This window comes from Stigmatopora argus, chromosome 19, assembly GCF_051989625.1.
Source record: "Stigmatopora argus isolate UIUO_Sarg chromosome 19, RoL_Sarg_1.0, whole genome shotgun sequence".
Classification (NCBI taxonomy): Eukaryota; Metazoa; Chordata; class Actinopteri; order Syngnathiformes; family Syngnathidae; genus Stigmatopora; species Stigmatopora argus.
The window spans coordinates 2439454-2457906 of record NC_135405.1 but is presented as its reverse complement, the minus strand read 5'-3'; the positions used below and the strand labels follow the sequence as shown (position 1 = coordinate 2457906).

General features: G+C 40.9%; 1 protein-coding gene across 1 annotated transcript in view; it reads right to left on the bottom strand.

Moving 5' to 3' along the window:
* Nucleotides 1-8941: 8941 nt before the first annotated feature.
* Nucleotides 8942-18453, bottom strand: part of lama4 (laminin, alpha 4) — a 73516-nt gene continuing 64004 nt past the window's right edge. Inside the window, exons 36-40 of the mRNA XM_077586855.1 lie at nucleotides 16931-17090; nucleotides 15023-15147; nucleotides 12418-12511; nucleotides 9402-9518; nucleotides 8942-9330 (exon numbers count right to left, since the gene is read on the bottom strand). Of these exons, the coding sequence (XP_077442981.1) occupies nucleotides 9185-9330; nucleotides 9402-9518; nucleotides 12418-12511; nucleotides 15023-15147; nucleotides 16931-17090 (642 nt within the window). The 3' untranslated portion in view covers nucleotides 8942-9184. The remainder of the gene's footprint in view (nucleotides 9331-9401; nucleotides 9519-12417; nucleotides 12512-15022; nucleotides 15148-16930; nucleotides 17091-18453) is intronic.

The following is an 18453-nucleotide window of genomic DNA, read 5'->3' as shown; positions in this document are numbered from 1 at the left end:
TGAGGCTCTCCCACCAGAACACCTTAACAGAGAGGCATCCAGAAGCCATCTTTGTCAAGGACCCGAGTTTCCTGATCTGGCTCCTAAAGCAGAGGAGCAGCAGTTCAACTCTGAATTCTTGCCAGATTATCCAGCTTTAGGGAGAAGCCTAGTCACCCTGCAAAAAAAACGTATTTCATTTTCTTTTATCCAGTGACCAATAGGTGAGGAAGGGAGCAATGATCGACTTATAAATCGAGAGTTTTGTCTTCTGGCTCAACTTATTCTCGACAATGGAGTTATATAAAGTTTGCATCAAATCCACTACAGCGGGAATTGGAAGTTCATGGCTTGATGAAGCCAAGTACAAGAGGGAGAAAATACGATATGTACAGAAACAGTTATAAAGGCAGCCGTGGAGGACATTAACAGAAAATCAAGCCACATTTCTGCCGGGATCGCAGACTGAACGCTGACACCGATTAGACAGTAGGTGAAAAGCCTGCATTATGATTAAAAGGACACATTAGAAGCCAATCTATTCCACAAAGAGTTTGTGTGGTTTTTGTTCCAACCCATCAAAAGGACACCTTTTTTCACCAATCTGATACTATATTAGAATTGCAATTAGTGGTTTACATTGAGGTGCTTTTGTTTTCAGCAGAAACCTCATTGGCTAAACTGCATGTGCTGGATAATAGACCAGGACCCACTGCGGCCCCTTAAGACAGGTTTGCCCACCCCTTGTATAATGCATTCCTCACGTCCAAAGAAAACATGTAGAGTGGTGCCAGGAATTTACTCACAAGGACCTAGGTCAGGGGTGGGCAAACCGGTCCTCGAGGGCCGTTGTGGGTGCAGATTTTTGTTCCAACCGATCCAGCACAGATACTTTAACCAATGAGATTTCTGCAGAAAAAAGAAGCACCTGACTACAATCCACTGATTGCACTTGTCCTCTCTACGGGTTCGAATGAAAACCTGCACCCACTGCGGCCCTTTGTGGAATAGTTTGCCCACCCCTGACTTAGGTGAAAGTGTAGAGATGGTCCACCATTCTACGGAAAAAGCGAAAATCACCCATCTTCTCCTTATTCTGAGATTAGTTTTTCCGACAGTGCTTTTCTCAATTTTCCCTGAATAGACCTTACCAGGTAGCGTGAGAATTTGATCCCTCTGTAGTTTAAATAAAACCTTCTTCCTCCTTATCCAGAGACAATGGATGTCCTCGCGCCATGCATAGGCATGTAATATTAGGCAACTCCACATTACCCACAGCCTTTACGAACTATGAGTATGTCTCATCCGCCAACAGGGCTCTGTCCCTGGGGAGCTTTTGAACCACCTTGGTGTCTTCTACCCCAGAGATTCAATTGAAATGAATTGTAAGCCTTTATTGTCGTTATATACAAGTACAATGAGATTTAGAGCTTCACCATGAAGTGCACAAATAAGTGTAGGGCTTATACATTTTCGTACACCGATGTATAAGCATCACCATCTTTTAATATCTTGCCAATGAAGGACATTTTGTTCATCCTTATTCAAAACAAGTTGTGGTGAGGCGTCTTGGAGTGGTTGTGCCTTGTTGTTCTGACTTTAGTGTTGAGACTCTGAGCGTATTTTGGATTGTCTGATGTCCCCAATGTGTTATCCACCCCTCCCTTGAGAGTTGTAATCAGGGCCGCCAAATGTAATGAAAATGGGCAAAAGAAAAGAAAGGGCAGAACGGCACCTCAGAACCTTTTACAGGACTGGGCTTCGGCTCAGCACCTCGGGGCCAAGGTTTGATGACTTACCGAAAGAGTGAAAAAAATTCTGGTGAGTGTATATTGATAAAAGGATTATGAATGTTTGCGTTTGCATCAAGTTACCAGCGACAGTCACCTCAAGGATAAAACCCTAAAATACTAATCACTATCACAAGAAAGACACAAATTGCCAAGTTGTTCAGGGAAAGTCATCTTAGACACTCTAAAGCAGGGGTGGGCAATCCGGTTGCTGTGGGTGCAGGTTTTTTTCCATCGACCCAACGAACGTGTCTGCTTGCACGGTTGTTAAAAGCACTAACAAAAGATGCTTGAAACTCGCTGGACACCGGCATCAACACAGCTTTACGAAGGGTGGCAGGCAGCGCCGGGCTAGTTATGCTAGCTACTATTTGCGAATAGATTGTGGCCACCTGGATGAACGTGTCTGCTTTCACGGTTGTTCGAGCTTTTGCCAAAGCCGGCATCATTTCTGTGGAGCCAAATGGCAATGACAGTGACAACAAAGAGAGAGAACCCGGCGTTTTCGATGACTCATTTGGACAATTGTTCAATTCGGACACAGAAAATGACGACCTTGATGGATTTGTGGGTGATGATGACGTGAGTACATTGTAAAATGGCTAAATAAAGTACAAACCGAACTCAGTTTTGCGTCTGTTGCCTTTTTAAAAACGTGTTTTTAGCGTGTGTCTGTATGTTTAAGATAGTGTATGTTTAAGCTAGTGTATGTTTAAGATGGTGTGTGTTTAAGATGGTGTATGTTTAAGCTGGTGTATGTTTAAGCTGGTGTATGTTTAAGATGGTGTATGTTTTGCCATGCCTGGCTGCGCCTTTAAATGCAGTGTGTCCTGTGTGTGTCAAACACAGAAATAGCACTCATTACTGACACTGCGCCTTTAAATGCGGTGCGCCATATAGTCGTGAAAATACGGTAGATTTCTGCTGACTGCAATCCACTGATTGTATATCTAACATACCAAATTGGTGGAAAGGTTTCCTCTTATGGGTTGGAACGAAAACCTGCACCCACATTGTGGAATTACGTACTCTGAAAAATGGGGAAATCAAAGTCAAAACATCGTTCGAGGCTTGGGCACGGGGACACTGGTTCATGGTTTCGGCACGGGGCCACTCAGCACGGGCGAAGGCGAGCGGGGACATCGGATGGGCGAAGGCGAGCTCGGACGGGCAAAGGCGAGCGGGGAGCTTGGAGGGGAGGACGGCGACGCACGCCGGCTGCCAAGTGGTGGTCCATTGTAGATGGCAAGCCGACACGGGGCGAAATCTCACTGCTGCACCTCGCCACAAAGACAAGGTGGGCGGTGTTCGAAACGCCTACCTGAGCCTCCCCGTCAGCCCCTATGTGGTGGTCCATTGCTTCTTCTTCTGGAGAAGAAGGCAGGGTCATGATCCTCCGGAGGGGTGTGTCGATGTCCAAATCAGCTGAGGGAGTTACAGTCCGAGTCCGAATCTGAAGCCCACAAATCAATTAGCTCATGACCGTCCTCACAATCAGAAAAATCGGAGTCCAAATACAGATAGCTGGGGTGATGGAAGTCGAGTATTCTCCCATAGTCGAGTGAGTAGCCAGGAGCGACAGAGTGAGGGATTGGGCCAATAATCGGGGAAGTGTGAGCTAGATGGCGGGCGTTGATGAGAGCGTCGGTGGCTTCCCGCTGGGTCCATGCTGGTTGGATCATTGTTACATCTTTGGCAAGATGTCGAGGCGAGGACACGGGTAAAAGGACCCAATCGCAGGAAGCAGGCGAGGACGAGGGAAGTGGTGCTCAAACAAAAACTTTAATAACTTAGGCACGAGGCAAGGAAAGTAACAGGGGACTTGGCGATAAATAACTAAAATCAAACCTGACTGTGGAAAACACGGGGAAGCGAGGTACGAGACAACGTAGACACATGGCATGGTAAATATAGCAGACGATCCGACGAATTAAATAACTATCAGTGGGGTTTAAATAGACAAAACAGGAACTAATTCTAAACGAGGCACAGCTGCGCGAGAGCAACGGCAAGACAGCAGGGACAAACAAGAGTAGGGCAACGAACGTGAGGACACAGGGAGAAAGCAATGGAAAAACAATGACAAGCCAATCCTAACAAAACCGCTCTGAAAATGAGCAGATTTGGCCATCATGCGTGGCTATGTAATTTCACTTTGCATCTGATTGTGCAACCACTTATTTAGATATACTTTGTGCTATACACCCCTTCGCCAATCGCCAATCAAGGCAAAAGGTTTACATTTTGAGATCAAATATTCAAGTTTGACCCACATATTATTGTATATTAATATTCATGATAAAATGACATAATAGTTTCTAAAAGGTCACATTTAAGCAAACATGAACCAATACTAAATACAAAAATTAGAAGGGATTGGCTTTGGATTGGATTGGATAACTTTATTCATCCCGTGTTCGGGAAATTTCGTTGTCACAGTAGGAAGAGGGTGAGGATGCAGAAATAGGAAAGGCATTTTAGACATAAATAGATAGGTAATAAGTAAGTTAATAAATAAATACATGAATAAAAGCGTGTTGCTGATATATATTTTATATATATATATATATATATATATATATATATATATATATATATATATATATATATATATATATATATATATATATATATCAGTGGCGGGCCGTCAGGGCCTTCAAGGCCTTCTCTGCTGGACTAACAAATATCTGAATCATATTATATTTTGTCCATCAATACGTACTTATTATTCCAAATGGTCTGTTAGCTTCCTTTCATTGCTTTTCCCCCTGGTTGCACTGCTTCCAGATGTGTGTTTTAATATTGAAGCATTTAACCAATCACATTTCAGCCATGAGTTCGAGTTGGCAACCCCGCAATGATTTTTCATAGGCTTTAGCATTTTGCTGGCTGGGACATGTCATTGCTTTCACAAACTATGATTGGCTAGTAGGCGGGCCAAAGCAGTACCGAGGCAGCCGAGATCGCAAACTCCACCCACTATGGCCGACAGAAGCAAAAACAAATAGATTCTGTTTGCTCACAAAGCTATTTTCTAGACGGACTTTTTCAGAAAAAAAATGGACATCATTAAGAAAGGGCGGTCAACTCCGAAGCTAGCAAGCCTGTTACAGCCGGGAAAATGGTGTGTGGGGCACTTTCAGCGCGCTAACTTAGCTCCACAAGCAAATAGTATATTGTTGTGTTGATTTAATGCCATTTTCAAAACGGACTATGCCGGAAATATGACAGGACAGGCTCGACTTTCATCATTAGCTTCGATGGCAATAGGAAAGAAGGAAGAAAGAAAGGAGGATGGATATTGTGTAAAAAGGATATTTGGTGAGTAAAATTACAAATATGGCTATATTCCTAAATAATATTTCAATTGTGGGCCAAGTTCGGATATCTGAAAAGCTCCAGTGTTTGTATTTAAGCTCCAGTGTTTGTATTCAGTCAATAAATGCTGCTAGGAAGTGGATTTTACCTAATTTTAGTGCATTTTTTGTCATTTCACGTATGGACGTATCGACGTTCATCGCTGTCTTTTTACCGGGGAAATGATACTCTGGGCCCGATTCTGATGTCTAAAAAGCTCCAGTATTTGTATTTAATCAATAAATGCTGTTTTCAGCTGGTTTTACCCCATTTTCAGGCAATGTTTGTCCGTACGCCATTGACGTTCAACGCTGTCTTTTCCCGGGAAAATCACCCCCTGGCCTGGTTTTAATGTCTGAAAAGCTCCAGTATTTGTATTTAATCATGAAATGCTGCTAGGAAGTGGATTTTACCCCATTTTTGTGCATTAATTTATTGATTATTGTTTGTGTCGCAGCTGTAGCTGCAGTAGAGGTTTTATAGCCATAAAATAGTTTTTGAGGGTTGGATTGATACGTTGAAGGCGCTACCAGAAAATGCACCGCCCGCCACTGGTGGTTATACTATATGATGACATAGGGAAAGGAGAATTTCAAAATGATATATATATATATATATATATATATATATATATATATATATACGTGGCCGGATGATTCGCCTAAAGACGTTTCGCCGTCGGACGTTTGACAGATGGACAGGCCGCCGAATGGACGTTCCACCGAATTGTCAATCGGCCGAACGGCTGTTCGGCCAAACGGAGTTTCGGCCGAGTGGAGTTTTCGCCGGCGCGCTCGCCCCGGCCCCGGATCGTGTGTGTACATGTTTTTCAACCTCGGCCCGCGGGCCATATACGGCCGTTACAGATAACATTCATTGAGGAATAACAAGGCCATGTACTGCCCCCCCGCAATAACAAGGGCATGTACTGCTCCCCGCTGGGCATATTTCTAAAAACAAGTACAAGGCATATAATGACAGCAATCATGTTAAATCCATCCTAAAACAGCATTTAATGATCAAATACAAATACTGGAGCTCTTTGGACATTAGAACCGAGCCCAGGGAAATGAATTCATCGGTAAAATGTCGCGATGGTGTCGCGATAAGGCAAAAAAAACGTCTATATACGACCAGTCGCCAAACGGCTCAAAATGCGTTAAATGATTAAATACAAATCTTAGTATTATATATACAAATACTAGTATTTGTATTTCATCATTAAACGCTGTTTTCGGCTGGATTTGACCAAATTTGAGAGCATTTTGAGCCGTTTGGCCCTGTTCTTAAAATGGCTGACAAACGACGACGTCTAGCTCCGTTGCTTCACAACGCGCATCAGATATCTAGTCTGTATACACCAGGGGTCTCAAACTCAATTTACCTGGGGGCCGCTAGAGGCCGAGTCTGGGTGAGACTGGGCCGCATCAGGATTTCCACAAGAAAAGCACTGATAAAACATTCCAACGTTATCAAATATCTTTATTTTTTAACAAAAAATAATGAATTAAATAAATTAACTTAAAGATGAATTTGTGGCGCATGTGCACTTTCGCTCTCCGTTTCAATCGCGGAGATGGCTGCAGACACTGACACAGGCTGGATCACGGATCATAGCGCCTCATTCAGTTCTATGCTGAGAGCAGCGGAGGAGTGTGCGCGCCGAGCGGAGTGATCGGCCTCACGGCTTCTCCTCCGCCCAGCTGATTGGAGGAATGAATGAGTGAGCGAGTGAGGCACTGGACAGCCCGGCCGATGTCCCGCCCTCCAGAGCCGTATACCTCACCGTGATTGGTTCATTCAGCTCCGAACCAAAGTTCCCTCTATTTTTTTGTTGGTCTGAGCAGAAAGACAACCTCCCTGAGCGCACTGAGTACCAGTGTGAGCGACATCATCGGTACTCGGATGATTCGCCTAAAGACGTTTCGCCGACGGACGTTTGACAGACGGGCAGGTCGCCGAATGGACGTTCCACCAAACGTTCATTCGGCCGAACGGAGGTTTCGCCGAAACGGGATTCGAACGCTCGCCCCGCCGGATCGTGTGTGTACAAGTTTTTCAACCTCGGCCCGCGGGCCATATACGGCCCGTTAGGATTTTTAATCCGGCCCGCCGCCGGTGTTGTCCAAATTATAGTAAAAATCAATGTTCGTCTACCATCAATGGCAGCCCGGGAATAAGCACTCTTGGGCGGGCATGGCAGTCCGGGAATAAGCACTCTTGGGCAGACAGATGTAGCAGAACCGAGCCGTAAAATGACAGCAATCGGGTCAAATCCATCCTAAAACAGCATTTAATGATTAAATACAAATACTGGATGATATCGCGATGGAGACAAAAAAACGTCTATAGACGTCCATTCGCCAAACGGCTCAAAATGCTCTCAAATTCGGTCAAATCCAGCTGAAAACAGCGTTTAATGATTAAATACAAATACTAGTATTTGTATTTAATCATTAAACTAACAAATACTAGTACGACCTGTCCGTCTGTCAAACGTCCGTCGGCGAAACGTCTTTAGGCGAATCATCCGGTCACGACATCATCATTGCTCGCTATCGGCACACCAGTATCACACCTGCCACAAGCAGGTGCATGTCAATGTTCCCTCTAATTTTTCATGTAAAACATGCTGTAAAACAAGAAAAACATGAGTGGACAGAGCTACTGCCACTGGCTGCCACTTAAACGGCGCCGTCATGGGGAAAGGGGTAAAAAAATAAATAAATAAAATAAAATAATAAAAAAATTTAAAAAAATAAAAAAAATAAAAAAAAAAATCGATCTTTCATATTAAGACGGGGGCCGCAAATTATCGTCCCGAGGGCCGCAGTTGGCCCGCGGGCCGCAAGTTTGAGACCCCTGGTATACACGATACCTATGGGAATACCAAGAAAAAAAAGGAAAACGACGAAGAATATGTGAATTTCCTTTGTCTTCTTTTAAATAAAATACTAGTATAAAATACAATACTAGTATAAAATACAATACTAGTATTGTATATACGATACTAGTATTGTATATACAATACTAGTATTTGTATTTAATCATTAAACGCATTTTGAGCCGTTTGGCGAATGGTCGTATATAGACGTTTTTTTTGCCTTATCGCGACACCATCGCGACATTTTACCGAGGAATTCACTTCCCTGGGCTCGGTTCTAATGTCCAAAGAGCTCCAGTATTTGTATTTGATCATTAAATGCTGTTTTAGGATGGATTTAACATGATTGCTGTCATTATATGCTGTGTACTTGTATTTAGAAATATGCCAGCGGGGGGCAGTACATGCCCTTGTTATTGAGGGGGGGGGCAGTACATGCCCTTGTTATTGCGGGGGGCAGTACATGCCCTTGTTATTGCGGGGGGCAGTACATGCCCTTGTTATTCCTAAATGAATGTTATCTGTAACGGCCATATATCGTCCGCGGGCCGAGGTTGAAAAACTTGTACACACACAATCCGGGGACGAGGCGAGCGCGCCGGCGAAACCTCCGCTCGGCCGAAACTCCGTTCGGCCGATTGACCGTTCGGTGGAACGTCCATTCGGCGACCTGTCCGTCTGTCAAACGTCCGTCGGCGAAACGTCTTTAGGCGAATCATCCGAGCACCATATATACATATATATATATATATATATATATATATATATATATATATATATATATATATATACACATACGTGTACATAGATGTACATGCATGCATACGGTAGGTCTTAACACTTGTTTTGTTAAAGAGCCTGACAGCTGATGGGAGGAAGGATCAGCGGAATTTTTAATGTTTAATGAAATAACACATTAACACAATTCTTTTGCCAAAACAAACCTGTTTTTATTATATGGGAAATGTTAACATACACTGGATTAGAGACACATAGACCATTATTAGTATACTTTATAAAATGTAACAAATTTATACTTTTCATGTTTTAGTTTTGTTATTGGCATTGAGATTTTGTTGTAGCAAAAAGGCATTGAGGATATAAAGAGGGTGTGATGTGATTTGATATTCGTATTTTTAAGCATTAGGATTTGCTGTCATATTTACTTTTGTTACTACTCAGCTGGACAGGATCCTATGCTGACTGATCCATGGACTAGAGCCGCTTCACTGAAGTTCAAGTAGCTGTTGTTAAACATCATCTCCCTCATACAACCCACATAGGGCTCCTTGGTTACATGGTAATCACCAAGGGAGAGATCTAAGGGGAAGAATGTTTGGAAATACATGTATTACAAGATAAATTACTACTAATGCTTGTGTCTTACTGACCTGGCACACCACCAATGAACATTTTTCCGGTGATTGTCGGATAAAGATTCTGCGAGCCATCCACACTGTGGACCTTCTGGTCTACTTGTAACTTGAGAATGTCCACACGTCTCATCACTGCGACAGCATAGTAATGACAGAAATGTCAGAAAATTAGAATAAAATGAACGATATATTTTGATTAAAAGTTATATGCATTATATACTGTTATGGTTATTAGTCTTACATTATTACATATTTGCTCGCAATGAAGAACGCTTTGCTTTACTTAGCTTATTAACATTAGAAAAGTTATTATAGTACATCTGCTTGCAACGGAGTTGTTACGATCGCGCCGAGACGTCGTGGCGCGATCGGAGGGATTTGGACCCAGTAGCGGGGAAGCAGGAGGAGGCGAGACGAACTGTGCTCATGATCGTAACTTTAATGACTCAAAACGCCTTACAAAATAACAAGGACTTGTACATCCCAAAACGAAACAAAACCGGTGCATGGAGAACAGTACCTTTGCAGCGATGTATGCTGTAACGCGCAGGGTGTCACGCAGGAATGATCCGACAATGACTAACCACTTCCGTGGTGCTTAAATACACACATCCGGAGTAATCCTGAATCACTCGCAGCTGCTCTAACCTGACGGTAAGCCAGGAGGGACAAACGAGCTGCTCCTGACAGGAGTAAATGCTGTACTCCTTAGTTAAACCAGACAACAGGAAGGTCGAATCCTCCTGGACTGCTGGAATGTGGAGGAAAAATCTTCGGCTCTACATGACCTTCATTTGTTTTTAGAGCTAAAACGTCTATTGTAACTAGGGTCCTTGACTATTGACGTCTCACTCCTGTTTCCCACCCCTTCCTTGAGAGGTGAGACGTCCATTGTAACTAGGGTCCTTGAAGCTAATAAACAGGGAAAAGATGCGTGTGACTGCAGAATGAACCAGGGCAGAGACCTGAAAGGTTCGATTCTCTCTTGCAAGAAAACCCAGAAGATTGTCTTGTCTCTTTATTTGTGCGTGCATTTGGGAATGCCTATTGGTGAACCTAATATATACCTACAGTTGTGGTAAATATTTTACATACACTTGTGAAGAACATAATCCATTTCCAGTTATTTCTACAACTCTGATTTTTCTCCGATAGAGTGATTGGAACAGATACTTCTTTGTCACAAAAAACATTCATGAAGTTTGGTTCTTTTATGACTTTATTATGGGTTAACAGAAAAAGTGATCAAATCTGCTGGGTCAAAAATATACATACAGCAACACGAACTAGCAATTTTGGTGACTTAGAAAGTTGTGTCAGTGAAATGAGCTTCATAGCATAGCCTCTTAACTTATTGTGAGTAATTATGAGTGACTACAGCTGGTGACTTCTCTGAGGCCAGTTAAATAGGGCTCATTGGATGCAAACGCCCACAAACGCTACAATGGGAAAGTCAAAGGAGCTCAGCATGGATCTGAAAAAGTGAATCCTTGACTTGAACAAGTCAGGAAAGTCACTTGGAGCCATTTCAAAGCAGCTGCAGGTCCCAAGAGCAACAGTGCAAACTATTGTTTGTAAATATAAAGTGCATGGCACTGTTTTGGTCAGGATGGTGAAGATTCAACCGAGAATTACCAAAAACCAGATCTGCCAAGAATTAGAAGCTGCTGGAACACAGGTGTCAGTGTCCACAGTCAAGTGTGTTTTGCATCTCCATGGACTGAGAGGCTGCCGTGCAAGAAGGAAGCTCTTGCTCCAAAAGCGGCACCTTAAGGCTTGACTGAAGTTTGCTGCTGATCACATGGACAAAGATAAGACCTTCTGGAGGAAAGTTCTGTGGTCAGAGAGATAAAACAAAAATTGAGCTGTTTGGCCACAATGCCCAGCAATATGTTTGGAGGAGAAAAGGTTAGGCCTTTAACCCCAAGTACACCATGCCTACCATCAAGCACGGTGGTGGTAGTATTATGCTGTGGGGCTGTTCAGCTGCCAATGGAACTGGTGCTTTACAGAGAGTAAATGGGATAATGAAGAAGGAGGATTACCTTCAAATTCTTCAAGATAACCTAAAGTCATCAGCCCGAAGATTGGGTCTTGGGCGCAGTTGGGTGTTCCAACAGGACAATGACCCCAAACACACATCAAAAGTGGTAATGGTAAGGCTAAATCAGGCTAGAATTAAGGTTTTCGAATGGCCTTCCCAAAGTCCTGACTTAAACCCCATTGAGAACTTGTGGACAATGCTGAAGAAACAAGTCCATGTCAGAAAGCCATCAAATTTAACTGAACTGCACCAATTCTGTCAAGAGGACTGGTCAAAGGTTCAACCAGAAGCTTGTGGATGGCTAAGAAAAGCCCCTAATTGGAGTGAAAATGGCCAAGGGACATGTTACCAAATATTAGGGCTGCTGTATGTATATTTTTGACCCAGCAGATTTGATCACTTTTTTCTGTTCACCCATAATAAAGTCATAAAAGAACAAAAATTCATGAATGTTTTTTGTCACAAAGAAGTATCTGTTCCAACCACTCCATCAGAGAAAAATCAGAGTTGTAGAAATAACTGGAAACTCAAGAGAGCCATGACATTATTTATGTTCTTCACAAGTGTATGTAAACTTTTGACCACAACTGTACGTGAAAAAAAATCATTTGATTGTCACCGAAATAGTTGTACCTTTATTAGAGTTATAGTTTTTGTTACTTCTCTGAAAATGTTTTCTAAAATAAAAAACATTGAAATATTTTTAATGCTTTTTTAAAAACTTAATCCAGTTTGTCAATAATAATAATAATAATAATAATCGGACATCGGCCCTCTCGTCATTATCAACAACACAAAAAGCCTACTTGTCATCACACGCAGAAACTGCGTGTGACGAAATTGGTGGTGCTTCTCCATAAGCTGCGTTTACTCGGCAACTCGACAATTGTGTATTATTGGTTTATTAGCTACATACAACATTCAGTAGTCCCCTTTATTACCTACATACAGTGTTCACATTTGACAACAATAAAATTATATACTGACCTGAAATTCTATGCCAATGGCCAGAGCAGAAGTCTTGTTCTAGAGTAACTTTTGCCAATAACACGTGTGCCCCATCAGTCAAAACAACCAACACCTGGAAAAGACGTTATTTTCATTTCAACAACATTCCTAAGGTTTTGAACAATGATAATAAAGGGTTTCAAATGAGTTGCAAGGTTGTGGCAGGCATTTTTATCAGATGCCAGCTCTTATGGTAATACAAAAATAAATAAGTGAAGATAGTACATTAGCAATGATATTTTAAGCCAGTGGTTCTGATTGAACCCTAGGAGTTCGGTGATTTGCTCTCGGGGGTTCGGTGGACCCCCTGCAGCGGAGGTCAAGAAACACTGACTCATCAGTTTATACCCGATGACATGCTCCGCTTGGCCATCACTGGTTTTAGAGTTTTTTGCATTTAGGCAGTGTCGGGTCATGCTTTTCACACCTAGGCCTTCAGTAGTGCTATGTCTGAATCAATCTAATGCTCAATAACTATTTAATGGCTATAAAACTTTTACTGCATATATATATATATATATATATATATATATATATATATATATATATATATATATATATATATATTTTAATCCATGCTCCTTTCTTTCTTCCTTCTTTTTTATCGCCATCGAAACTAATGCTGAAAATCGAGCCTGTCCTGTCGTATATATTCATATACGTGTATATATATATATATATATATATATATATATATATGTGTGTGTGTGTATATATATTATATATATATATATATATATATATATATAGGAAGAAAGAATGGAGCATGGATATTGTGTACAGTTAAAAAGGATTTTGGTGAGTAAAATATGGCTTTATTCCTAAATAATATTTCAATTGCATGAGGTTATTATTGATTATTTTTTATGTGTCGTAGCTGTAGCTGCAGTAGAGGTTTTATAGCCATAAAATAGTTTTTGAGGGTTGGATTGATTCGCTGAAGGCGTCGCTAGAAAATGCACGGACCGCCGCTGATATATATAGGCATACCGTATTTTCACGACTATAAGGCGCACTAAAAAGTCTTAAATTTTCTCCAAAAGAGACAGGGCGCCTTATAATGCGGAGCACCGTGTGTAAGCTCTAAAGCCTGACTGAGATCACTTCTTGCCGACACGCTTCTTATATAGAGAGAAGGCGGATGTGGGTGGGGTCAGACGCTAAAGGCACGCCCCTACAAGGTACCCTTATATAGTGTGGGCATGTGTTTATTGCAAAACAATTTCGGTTTGGTTTGTAAATGAATATGAATAATACAAATAGACAGGCTTACGAAGCTCAGTTCAAACTTCAAGCCATCAATTATGCAGGGGAACATGGGAATAGAGCAGCCGCGAGGGAATTTTAGATCAACGAATCCATGGTTAGCAAATGGAGGAAGCAGGAGAACGAGCTTCGCCAAGTCAAGAAGAAGCTGAGTTGATTTGCGCGTGCCCATCTCGCAGCAGCGGTGAAAAACCAAGTCACGAAAATGAACTCTGAGCTTGCCGTCATTCCCATTTAACTAAAGAACTCCAACCGCTGGACATCGGCATCAACTGGGCGTTCAAAGCAAAGTTGCGAGCGACATGGGAACAATGGATGATAGGTGGCGTACACAGCTTTACGAAGGGTGGCAGGCAGCGCCGGGCTAGTTACGCCACTATTTGCGAATGGATTGTGGCCGCTTGGACGAACGTGTCTGCTTTGGATTGGATTGGATTGGATAACTTTATTCATCCCGTATTCGGGAAATTTCGTTGTTCCAGTGGCAAGAGGGTGAGGATGCAGGAATAGGAAAGGCATTTTAGACATAAATAGCTTGCAGGAATAGGAAAGGCATTTTAGACATAAATAAATTGCTTGCACTGTTGTTCGAGCTTTTGCCAAAGCCGGCATCATTTCTGTCGAGCCACATGGCAATGTGAGTGACTCTGACAACGAAGAGAGGGAACCCGGCGTTTTTTATTAATCATTTGGACAATTGTTCAATTCGGACACAGAAAATGAGGACTTTGATGGATTTCTGGGTGATGATTGATCAAAAAACGTGAGTACATTGTAAATTGGCTAAATAAAGTACGACTGAACTCATTTTTGCTTCTGTTGCCTTTTTAAAAATGTGTTTTTAGCGTGTGTCCGTATGTTTTAGCTGGTGTATGTTTAAGCTGGTGTATGTTTTGCCATGCCTGACCGCGCCTTTAAATGCGGTGCGTCTTGTGTGTGTGTCAAATACAGAAATAGCACTCGTTACTGACAATGCGCCTTTAAATGCGGTGCGCCATATAGTCGGGAAAATACAGTATATATATATAAAATATATATATATATATATATATATATATATATATATATATATATATATATATATAAATATATATATATAAAATATATATATATATATAAATATATATATATATATATATATATATATATATATATATATATATATATATATATATATATAAATATATATATACATATATATATATATATATATATATATATATATATATATATATATATATATTTATATAGGCATATATAGGCAAAAATGTCAAGACAACCCTCCTGTAAGGCAGTGATGTGATCTGTGCATACTTACTGAATTTTCATGAATGTAAATTGAGAAATGGCCCTCTGCTAAGGGCAGATGCACAAGAACCGCTGATGTAACACGGGGCCGCACCTCCACTTTTAGTTCAAATTGATGTCCCAAGTTAAGTGTGTCTGAAATTGGGAAGGAAAAAAATTGTTTATGCAATTGTAATCTTTCTGAGTCAATATCAATAATTAACTCGATAACTATCACAACTATTTTGTTTCAAATTTGAAATTTCAAACTTCTGTGAATAAGTAAATAAATTACTTTCCTCCTTGTTCAAATATGAAAGTAACTGTTACCTTACTTTATAATAAAAGAGAATATGAAATATAATTTTTAAAAGTATTTTTGTTGTTTTGTGCAATAAAGATAAGACAATTCCCTCCGTACACTATGAAAAGTAAAGAATAAAACCTGAAGAAGGTTTGATTGGCATCTTTATTTTTATAAATTTACCTTCAAACCAAAAGTTGCTGTTTAATATGAAATAAATAAAATAATCAACTGAAAACATCATCAACGTTGGCAAGCAGACTCTTTTCAGCCTCACAAAAAGAAACAGTGTAAATTTACCTCACATAATGCCATTTAAAAAAATCAAATTAATAGAGTTGGATGAACTGAACCAAGACAAGAAGTTTTTAGATTTTTGCAATGTTTTTAGAACATTTACAATATATAGGAAAACACCTTGATATCAAGTATTCAAGTAAATATTACAGGCTGTCCTCAAATGAGGACAGTGGGTTAAGGACATTTTCAAAAAGGCTACTCTTTGCGCACAGGTATGTATTTACGAGGCATTAAAAAAATCTGAAATAAAACTTCAGGGAGAATTCCCTTGGATCTTTTAGTGGGTCATCTGTGTGTTGTCCTGCATTTCATAATTGCTCATTTTGGCTTTGTTATTGACCTTTTGCGTTCATGCTTCATGTTAGTCTCTATTGCTCGCATACTTAAAACACGTTTCCTCATCATCCTCTTCTTCTCCGAGCGTTGTCTGGGACTAGCTGTTAGGAGTCGCTTGTTTTTGTTTTTCCCATTGCCTACTCCCTGTGTTCTGACATTCGTTTCCCCACTCTTGTTTGTCCCTCCTGCCTTGCCGTTGTGCTCGCGCAGCTGCACGTGATACAAAATTATTTCCTGTTGTGTCTATTTAAACCCCACTGATTATAATGTCATTGTCGGATCATCTGCCTTATTTCCTTTGCCATGTGTTTACATTACCTCGTTCCTTAATTCCCCGTGTTTTCCCTAGTCCGGTTTGGTTTTGTGTTTCGATTCCTAGGTCTTTGTTATTTTGTAAGATCCTGCCTAAGTTATTAAAGTTTGGGTATGAGCACTATTTCCCTCGCCCTCGCCTGCTTCCCCGCGATTGGGTCCTATTCCTAGTAACCTCGCCTCGACGTAACACTAGCGTTCATCTCACCACGCTGTCCCCGTTCCCTGTGGTGGTCAGGTGGTGTAATTGCAGTTTACCACCTCACCTCGGACCAGTTTGCCATGGGTAACCCTACCAGGGGCACAATGCCTCAGACAACATAGTTCTTAGGCTCATTGGGACACACAAACCCCACCACCTCGATAAAGTGATGACTCATCAGGAGTTCTTTATCATATTTTCATATTTATTTAATATGTAAATCTAATTGTATTCCTATTTGAAAGTTCGTGGACCCTGAACACATTCAAGTAAGCTAAAAGTGGTTAGTACCAAGACTTTAATATCGTTTTTTTCTCTCTCAATTTTACGCCGAAGTCATTTTCCCGCTTACACAAAACTTGACTTGTTGGCAGATAATATCCCGTGGCACACTGGTCTACCCCTTGCGGCACAGCACAGTGGTAGGGAAACATGGAAAAAAATATGGCATGTCACGTTATAATATAAAGTAAGGAAGGCTTTACCCAAAAGTAGATATCCTCCCTCCTCTGCAAAGAATATTCCTTCCTCAGTCAGTCCCTCAAAACATGGGGTCACCCCAAATGTTTCATCCATAGAAGAAAACAAATGTCCATCGAGCTGAATATTCTTCAAACAGCCAGAAAAGCTGTTCAATGAGTTTCTCTAAAAACAATTAGGGAATATAAAAATTATACACATGAATATCTACAGTTGATACAAACAATCACCAGGCCCATTTTGCCAGGTTTTGTTGCAAATAAAGCAAGATGAATAATTGAAACACTTTTTTTCATCCTAAAATTGACATATCACCTCTTTAACTCAACTGGGAAAGCATATTATTATTAAATTAAAAAAATAAATGTCTTACATAATAATAATAGTATTACAGTGGTGCCTCTACTTATGAAATTGTTTCCAGAAGTGATTTCATAACTTGGATTTAAAAATGCTTGCCACAACCTTGCAACTTATTAAAAAGCCTTTATTATCATTGTTCAAAACCTTAGGAATGTTGTTAAAATGAAAATAACGTATTTTCCAGGTGTTGGTTGTTTTGACTGATGGGGCACACGTGTTATTGGCAAAAGTTACTTTAGAACAGGACTTCTGCTCTGGCCATTGGCATAGAATTTCAGGTCAGTATATAATTTTATTGTTGTTAAATGTGAACACTGTATGTAGGTAATAAACAGGAGTAGTGAATGTTGAATGTAGCTAATAAACCAATAATACACAATTGACAAAGTGGATTAAGTTTTTAAAAAAGCATTAAAGAGCATATTTTATATTGAATCAGCATGATTCATTCCATGTTTTGGAGCTGATCAGCCATGGTCCCTGAAAATGGTTTTAAAATGGGCCCTGTAAAGAGACTTTTGGCCGGATGATCATTCTCAAACTCTGAGAATGGCCGCAAGCCCATTTTGGGCCAGCTCTGTTGTCTGTCTGAAGAGCCCGCTAACCCGCATATGGACCGGGGTTTTCTTTTTTAGCTCGGAACAAATGGTTTCCGATTGAGGCTTTTCATAACCTGAATATTTTGTAGAAGCATTCTTAAGTGGAGGTACCACTGTCATATGTTTTATTCATGATTTTCTAAAGCAGGGGTGGACAAGTCCAGTCCTCGAGAGCCCATTTCCGGTCTGTTTTCCATATCTGCCTCCACCAACACACCTGAAGCTGACAATCACCAAACTAATGTTGTGGTATGTCAGGGTTGACATGCCTGTGCCACATCACGTGGACAGTGCTACTGGATTGGTGGACAAGAGGCTGTGTTACAAATACACAGGGAATCCCTGTGTATTTGGCACACTTGCCAACATCCCCATAAAGGTTTAATTCAGGGGAACTGGAATAGAGGGTTCATCAGAAGGTTGAAGCTCAGATTCAGGAGGAACATTGTGGTGTGGTGGACATGCTTTCAATCTGGTACTGAAGGGGGTACAGAGTTTGCTTTCCATGTCATATGTGTTGCGTGGACTTGTCCAAGGATTCAACGCATCCCTTGAGAACTCCTGTG